At 43.6% G+C, this 9261-nt stretch overlaps 1 protein-coding gene across 1 annotated transcript in view; it reads right to left on the reverse strand.

Annotated features, from left to right (window-relative positions):
* Positions 1 to 3415, reverse strand: part of adhfe1 (alcohol dehydrogenase iron containing 1) — a 13730-nt gene extending 10315 nt beyond the window's left edge. The window contains exons 1-3 of the mRNA XM_050033665.1: positions 3281 to 3415; positions 910 to 947; positions 585 to 634 (exon numbers count right to left, since the gene is read on the reverse strand). Of these exons, the coding sequence (XP_049889622.1) occupies positions 585 to 634; positions 910 to 947; positions 3281 to 3333 (141 nt within the window). The 5' untranslated portion in view covers positions 3334 to 3415. The remainder of the gene's footprint in view (positions 1 to 584; positions 635 to 909; positions 948 to 3280) is intronic.
* Between the last annotated feature and the right edge of the window lie 5846 nt (positions 3416 to 9261).

A 9261-nucleotide genomic window follows, 5' to 3' on the forward strand; every position in this document is an offset into this window, starting at 1 on the left:
TTTTGTTGTGAAAATGTGGGCGTGCAGCCTCGTTCTGTGGACGATAAACCAGGTGCAGACTTCCATCTGTGTCACCGCTGATGAGGAAATACAGCGAGTGCTGGACGGAGCAGTGAGTGACAACAACCCCGCCCACATTTAAGAGGACTGTCTGAACAGACCGAGGGTCTAGGTACCATGTCTGAAGGGTTAATGCTGGTTCCAAAGGGACTGGACTGAAAGGGTTTGGTGGAGACAGAGCTTAATTTGTCAGAATGTGTGGTCACACCAGCCTCACATCAGAGACCAGGCCTTTAATTGAGACCTTTTAACAGAAGTTCTACAGTCGACTGTTTAACTCCATCATGAAGCCGGAATGTTTGAAATATAATAAAGTTTAAAATATTGATTCCATTTAAAGTTTACATTATTTTTATTTTTCACTAAATTCTCAGAAAACCTTCAGACACTAGACGACTCCATCGTTCTGACATCTGAGACACTGACAAATAAAATATATATGAAATATTAATGAGCTGAATGTTTGATCTGTGCTGTGACTTCACTGCTGCCAACGAGTTTCTATGAACCATTTGTTGAGTTACCTCAAAGGCATAGTCAGTCTTACGGACGGTGCAGGTCGCAGCTCCGGCACCTGCAGGAGAATAATAACAATAATTATATAACCAGCAGATTATTGATGGACGGATAGAAGATATCAGTTATTGATCCAGATCAATCAGAATCTGGGGTTTGATGATTGAAACGTGGTGATCAATATCAGTTCAGAGAAACAAAACTGCCTCTGTGTTGTCCTGAGTAAAGGTTTTCAGTCAGTCAATCAATAACACTGGTCGATCAGCAGAAGTTACTTATTGATAAACCCACCGTGTGTGTGTGTGTGTGTGTGTGTGTGTGTGTGTGTGTTACCTTGGTGGAAGGTGTTGGAGTGAGCAGGACATCTGCACCTGTTCACACAGAGCAGAACTCCAGTCAAACCTGTGCACAGTTCATCGTTCTAATCCACCGTCAGTACGTCGTCTCTGAATGAAAGGAACCTTTAAAACTTCATCCTCAAACTGACGACATTCTGTCAGTGAATAAACTCTAACAACCATCATCTCTGCTCAGAGTCTGATGGTTGTTGTTCTGCACAGATGGTTTCAATTTAATCTTTGATGTTAAACACAAGATGAAAAACTAAAGACGCACCTGAGGCAGCCTCATTCACCTTAAAGGGATAGTGCACCCAAAAATGAAAATTCAGCCATTATCTACTCACCCATATGCCGAGGGAGGCTCAGGTGAAGTTTTAGAGTCCTCACATCACTTGCAGAGATCCAAGGGGAGAGGAGGTAGCAACACAACTCCACCTAATGGAGGCTGACGGCGCCCCAGATTCAAACGTCCAAAAACACATAATTGAAACCACAAAATATCTCCATACTGCTCGTCCGTAGTGATCCAAGTGTCCTGAAGCCCCGACATAAAAAGTTGTTTGGAAAAATGCGGTGCCCAGAGAGGCAGTCAGAGCTACAGGCTACAGTGAGGCTAAAAACAGAGTTCAAATGAGGTTTTTCCAGGTTTTTTTGTGTTTATGGGTGAGTAGATAATGGCTGAATTTTCATTTTTGGGTGCAGGCCAGTTAGATTTAGACTTTTTAAGACTTTCTTAACATCATTCAGAATGAAATTTAAAACTAATTTTACAATGAGCAAAACTGAACAGCAACTAGAATCACCATCAAAACATGATGATGTCACAGTCAAGCTGACCTTTGACCTTTTGACCTTAATTATTTTATCCTGTTAGACATTTGTGTCAAGTTTGGTCAGAATTAGTGAATGAATTCTTCAGTTATGGACAAAAACATGTTCTGTGAGGTCACACTGACCTTTGACCTTTGACTGCCAAATTCTAATCAGTTTATTCTTCAGTCCAGGTGGATGTTTGTGCCAAATTCGAGGAAACTCCTTCAAGGGATACTGCCTTAATGAGAATGAGACCGACAAAACTGTCAAAGGTCAAAGTGACTTTTGATTTTCGACCACCAAATTCTAATCAGCTCATTCTTCAGTCCAAGTGGACGTTTGTGCCAAATTTGAAGAAAATCTCTCAAGGTATCATGTTCATGAGAACGAGAAAGACAAGGTCACGGTGACCTTTGACCTATGACCACCAAATTCTAATTACTTCATCGTTGAAATGCCCTGAAGGCGTTCCTGAGACATCTTGTTCACAAGGATGGGACGGACAGACGAACAACCCCAAAACATGACCTCTGCGGCCGCAGCTATCAGGCTCCTCCTCTGAGGACCAGGTTCTGTCTGGGTCAGTCTGATCTGGATTAAATTTACTGACACGGTCGGAAACTGTTTTAATATCAAGTGATAACTTAAAGTTAAATTAATTATCTCACAGATTTTCATGTAAAGGTCTGTTAAGTCACCATCCAACACTAAAGGAGGTCACGCAGAGGTCACGCAGAGGTCACGCAGAGGTCATTGAGCCTCTGATCAAAGTCTCTGTGACGTCTGATATAAATAAATTCAGCCGACACTGATCAGGTGTCAGGGAGACTAGGAGACGTTGTAGAGACCTGACACATGTTCAGGTCGGGAGACTAGGAGACTTTATAGAGACCTGACACATGTTCAGGTCAGGAGACTAGGAGACGTTGTAGAGACCTGACACGTGTTCAGGTCAGGAGACTAGGAGACTTTGTAGAGACCTGACACATGTTCAGGTCAGGAGACTAGGAGACGTTGTAGAGACCTGACACATGTTCAGGTCGGGAGACTAGGAGACTTTATAGAGACCTGACACATGTTCAGGTCGGGAGACTAGGAGACTTTATAGAGACCTGACACATGTTCAGGTCGGGAGACTAGGAGACTTTATAGAGACCTGACACATGTTCAGGTTGGGAGACTAGGAGACTTTATAGAGACCTGACACATGTTCAGGTCAGGAGACTAGGAGACTTTGTAAAGACCTGTTTAAAAGCAGAAATGAAGTTTTACAGAGAGCCAGACTTTGAGCCGAATCATCAGAGACTCGGACCTGATGTAGAAACTGACCTGATCTGAACTCTGAGCCGAGCGGAACCGGAACTTTAACCTGAAGACATTTTAAAACAGCAGATTTCTGAACGGAGTCTGGCGCCACCTTCTCCCCTCCACACAGAAAAAGAACACATGGGAGCTTCTGCAGGCTGTTACGTCACCGCGGGTTGTTTACGTGTGTTTTCAGGTGACCTCAGGTTTAAATCTCAGGTGTCAGGTGTGTGCGTCAAACTTACGCCGCACGCTCGAGCTGTCTGAGCAGGTGAACGACCCGGTCCCGTCCCGCCATCTCTGTAGAGTCAATGTGAAATGATCCGCACGAGCTGCTCACCGAGATCAAAATACTGTGACGTCAAGTTAACGACAGGACACGACTCACTGCTTCCGCCTCCGCATTTCAGAATAAAAGTCATGTGTCTCATATTAAAATGTCACTAAGGGATTTTAATTAGATTTTAAGGGTGGGGTTAATGGATGAATGATTTTCATTAAAAAATATATTGATGAGGGTTTTAAAAGGACAGAATTCTCATCATTAATCAAAAATCATACACAAACTTATTCTCTGAAAACAGGATCAACCTGATAAAGTGGGACACGCAGACCTCCTGTCTGTCTCTGTGAGCTGAAACCATTTCCCTCAGTGGAAACAAAGCTTTGATTTACTTTAATTTCACAGATAAGAAACAATAAATTGTGAAGACAATAAAGCCTCCACACACTGTGTGTGATTTATCCTGGCTGAAATATGAGCAGAGGAAATCTCTGCTAGCTGCTAGGCTAGTGTGTGTTTAGTGTGTGTTTAGTGTGTGTTTAGTGTGTGTTTAGTGTGTGTTTTGAATCAACTAAACTTTGCAGCACTTCACAGAAACCTCTGCTGCTGCCTAGTGTTTAGGAGGTGTAACTGCAGAGTGACACAGACACACCACCACACATATAAATTCTGCTTAAGCGTCATCGTTTATATCTTGACATGTGACGTGTATACCTCCACTCTGAAAAATCAACACCGAGCCCATCAGAAGAACATATGTAATCTAAAAAAAAAAAACAATTCTGTGGCTATGACATCACTTCCGGGGGTGTGACACACCTTATTCTTATTCTTTTTTTATCAAACATTAGTAGAACATACAAGAACAAACAACATCTCGCAGAGGTCGTTCCTTTCTTAAACATACAGAGTCAAATAATTGTCCACCTCGATGAAGGCGAGGAAAGAAACAAAACAAGAATAAAGAAAGTAACATCGACTCAGGGAGGAAGTTAAATATAATTAAATAAGAAGACACACCATGTTCAACAGCCGCGTCAGTACACGGTGTCAGTCATGTTTATGTGAGTCACACATGCATGAAAAGGTCCGCCATCTTGAGCAGCTAGCTACGGCTACACCTCCTGGACAAACTCAACACTCACTGACTTAATGTTGAGAACACAGAATAATAACTTTTGACTGCACCAGTGAAGGTTTGTTAAATAAAGCCTGTCCAACAAGTCACCACGCAGCCAAGTTTACAAGTCACATCTTAACATCTGTATTTATCAAAACACAATGACGTCACAATGTTCCGGGGCTTCGTACGGTCAGTCAGAGAAAACAAATCTTTGCTCTGCAGCCTCTGACTCACTGCAGCGTTCAACACCATCAAAAGAACGACTGAAACTGAAACAGCTGCAGGTGTGACTGACTGACTGTCTGTGTGCTGATGAAGACTTCTGTCCATGGAGATGAAGGCCACAGCAGCCATTTTGAAATAAGTGACTAACAGTAATATTATGGGATATTTTAATTATATAAATACTGTTGGGCAGGTTTCTGTCCTGTCTTACGTGTAAACATGAAATAACTTGAATGAACCAGCAGGTCTGTGGGTGGAGGAAGAGCACGGGACAACTTCTCTCTGTGTCACATGATCCACTTTAATGTCTAAAAAAGAACGTAGGACAACTGAACATCGTCAACGACAGTGGCATTGCACCTCTTATATACATCACTCTGACAAACTTAACCATAACTCTCATTAACCTGCACGTACAGTGTGCGATATTAAATAGTTCCAAATTTAACAAAAAGAGCAAATTAAAATATGTAAACAATTTACTGTACTGGATCCGTCCTCAGGATAATAAATCGTATCTGACATTATTCCCTCTTTTCAGATGAAATGTCTTCATTTCAAAGTTTATGAAAAATAAATCTCATCTTACTATTAAATTCTAATAAAAAGTCCATAAAAACTCTGCCATTTCAGACGGCCATTTTTATCAATTTGACACGAAGGGACGCAGAGACAAGGTCGTTTTCTACCAAGCTGGGGAAGTTTTAGGCAAAGACACACTCAGGCCGGTGCACAAAAAGGGAGTGAGTTAAACACACACACAAAAATAATAAAATAATTTGATTTGTCAATAAACACAAAATTTCATGAGTTTGAATGTTTCTTAAACTGATGACCTGCAGAAATAAATCAAATGTGTTCAAACAGCAAAATATAAGTTTCACAGATCTGAAAAAGAGACTCTGTGTTCATCCAGTCCAGGTCAGACTGGTCAGACTGGTCAGACTGGTCAGAATGTGGTGGTTCAGGTTCAGATCTGATCGAACGCGGTCTCTGTCGGAGAATTAAAGACAAATGACATGTTTAGTTATTCAGAGTGTGTACAGGAAGTTCATCAGCACAAACTAAATGAAGCTGTTTGGTTTTTCAAATTAAAAGTCAGCTGAAGAGTCAGGTTACAGACGGAGGACGATGTGTAAACACTGAGAGGTCAAAGGTCACAGCAGAGACACAGAACACACCTCAGAGCTGCAGCGTGGCGACACATCGACCTTTAAACAAACCTGCGACTGTCCACACGCCTCAGCCTTTTATTCTATTCTGTTTATTTCTGCGTCCGAGGGAAGTCAACGAGTCGACTTCGGTTTATAAAACACTTTGATCAGACTGACGTTATTTTCAGTTTGCTCTTTCCTTTCATTTCTTTTGCTCTCATCTATTTATGGAGACTGATTCAAATCAATCGATGAGTCAAGATTTCTGTCAGAAACAGTTTAGAGTCAAAGTTGTGATATTTTCAGACTGTCAGTCAGTTCGTCTTCATGTCTCACCATGTCCAAAACAACAGAATAAATTAAATCATGACTTTTTTAATCTCATAATGAGATGCTGATTCACTTAATTGATTATTGATTTGATTAATGTGGATTTAAGGGCTGATGAACAAGAAGTAGATTTATTACATTTTAAATTAAAGGAGTGGTCCAACATACAGTACATACCAACAGTAACCTCGGCTCACCGGACGTTGTGAAGCTGACCTATCACAGATCAGGTTTTTATGGAACGCTGCGGTTCAGTTTGACGTCTGACGTAAAATATGTTTAAACATTCAGAAACAAATGAGACCGTAAGACTGACTTATGATGTCAGAGATCAGATCGTCTGCATCAGGTGTTGAACAGAGGACACAGCTCATTCTCACTCCCAACTTCTCAAATACCACCACATCCTCAGTGACCTCTGCGTCAGACACCGGCACACAGAGGCACCTTTCACACCGATATGATTCACACTGAGCAGCAGCTATCCTGACGCTGCCGGCAACAGCCACACTCATCAAATACTGCTGCTTTGTCAGTGGATGTTGGAGTCAGACACTGATGGACTCACCTGATGTCACTGACGGACTCACCTGATGTCACTGACGGACTCACCTGATGTCACTGACGGACTCACCTGATGTCACTGACGGTCTCACCTGATGTCACTGACGGACTCACCTGATGTCACTGACGGACTCACCTGATGTCACTGACGGACTCACCTGATGTCACTGACGGTCTCACCTGATGTCACTGACGGACTCACCTGATGCCACTGACGGTCTCACCTGATGTCACTGACGGACTCACCTGATGTCACTGATGGTCTCACCTGATGTCTTTCTGCCATTTGCCACGCACCTGTAGGTTAGGCAGGTAGTTCCTGATGAAGCAGGACCAAAACCGATCTGCCAGTATCCGGCTGTGTCTCCATCTCCTCTTCCCCAGTAGATTAGTGTCTGCATACACAGCTTGGGGGAGAGATGCATCTCGCCGCCCCATGAGCAGTATATTGGGAGATATCGGGTCCGGATCTGCGACATCAGAGGATGCATAGCCAAGTGGTTTTGCATTCAACAAGCCTTCTATTTCTATTAACCCTGTAAGGAGTACTTCCTCAGGAACAGTTTGGCTTCCTACAGTCACCCTGAGAGCAGCCTTAATTGATCTGATCTCCCTCTCCCACAATCCTCCAAAATGAGGGGCATTGAAATGAAATGAAAGTGTATTTGCTGTTGACTTAGCTGCTCTTTCAGGTGTGGGTTCATGGCCGTGAATGCGTCCCTCAACTGTTTGTCTCCTCCTTTGAAGTTGGTCCTGCAGTCAGAAAGGAGCTCATAGGGACATTCTTTGCGGGAAATGAAACGCCTGAGGGACATAAGAAAACTGTCAGAGTTGAGACTGGTCAGTAGTTCTATGCGGGCGCATCAGGTAGTCATGCATTTAAATAATATTCCCCATCGTTTCTCCACCCGGCGCCCGACTTTGACATGTAGGGGGCCGAAGCAGTCTACTCCTGTAGACCAAACGGGAGGCTTCCATAGCCTCAGCCTGGAAGGAGGTAGGTCGGCCATCTTAGGACAGACAGGTTTACCACGCCATTTTCTGCATCCATTACATGCCCACTGATGCTTTTTTATGGCTTGTCTACCTCGCAGGATCCAGTATGTCCGCCGCATCTCAGCGAACACTTGGTCAGGTCCTGGATGTAGGAGACGCTCATCGTAGTCCTGTATTAGAAGCAGTGTTAGTGGGTGTTTAGGATCAAGCACAATGGGCTGTAGGGTACCAGGTTCAAGGTCGTCACTTCGTCTCAGTCTACCACCTACTCTTATGACATCAAGAGTCTTATCAAACTCTGGGGATAGAGGCAGAAGACGACTACATGTGGGGGTTTCCTTTCCGGATTTCAGAGCCTGGAATTCGTCTGGGAAACTCTGAGATTGTGCATGAGAGATCAGGGCAATTACAGCCTTACTTCTTAATGAGGCAGGGGGTTCAGAGTTACTGGTGGCAGTTTGCATTGTTTGGTATGTGGCCTCCATTAGATCTGTCCAGGTTTTGTAGTGGTTCGGGTCGGGTAGGTCAAATGGCTTAGTGGTCTGTGTGAGGCCACAGAACAGGTGCTTCTTTAGCTCTGAGGTTATATCTTCAGCAGGGGCAGGACAAACTGGCCACTCACTAGAGGGGAGGTGAAGAAATACAGGGCCTGTGTGCTATCGGTGTGTACTGTTTAGGGTTCTGAGTGGCTTACTCCTAGTGATGTCGTCTGCTGGATTCTGTTTTGTGTCCACATACCTCCATTCATCAGCTGAGGTTAGGTCGAGTATCTCTGCAGTCCTGTTGGCAACAAAGGGCTTATACCTGCAGGACTCAGAATGAAGCCAAGTTAGTACCACAGTGGAATCAGACCACAGCCAAGTTCTGGTAATGGACACTGTCAGTTAAGTTTTGATTAGTTTACTCAGCTGAGCTCCTGTTAAAGCTGCAGACAGTTCCAAGCGGGGTATGGTCAGTTGCTTTAAAGGAGCTACACGTGATGTGGCCATAATGAATGAGATATTGGTCTCCCCATCTGATTTCAAGTTCACTTTTTTTTGTCCCGGATGGGCAATTTGGGTTGCAGCAGGCATAGAAATGACAAAACCACACATAGAAACATGCAACAGATTTGTGGTTCTCATGTATGCTACTGACCCATAAGCCCTCTCAGATGCATCACAGAAAATATGCAGCTCCCTGTCTGTTACCATTAAGGAAGAAGAGGTGTGAGGGTTACCGTCATACCACCTGGGGAAGGAGATGTGGGCCAGCATCAGGAGTTCACTCTCCCACTCCTTCCAAGCACGTTGTAGATCCCCGGTAGGTACTGGCTGATCCAGAACAGGAGAAATATGATCTCGTTTCTTAGTTCCTGTTAGTACACGTGCTGCTGCATTCTGAATTAGCTGGAGAGTTTTTAAGGACTTACTAGAGCTACCTGATAATAGAGAGTTACAGTAATCCAGCCTAGAGGTAACAAAAGCGTGGACCAATTTTTCTGCATCTTTTCGGGTCAGGATAGGCCTAATTTTCACAATATTACGCAGATGAAAAAATGCAGTCCGTGAG

The sequence above is a fragment of the Epinephelus moara genome, chromosome 21, assembly GCF_006386435.1.
Source record: "Epinephelus moara isolate mb chromosome 21, YSFRI_EMoa_1.0, whole genome shotgun sequence".
Lineage (NCBI taxonomy): Eukaryota > Metazoa > Chordata > Actinopteri > Perciformes > Serranidae > Epinephelus > Epinephelus moara.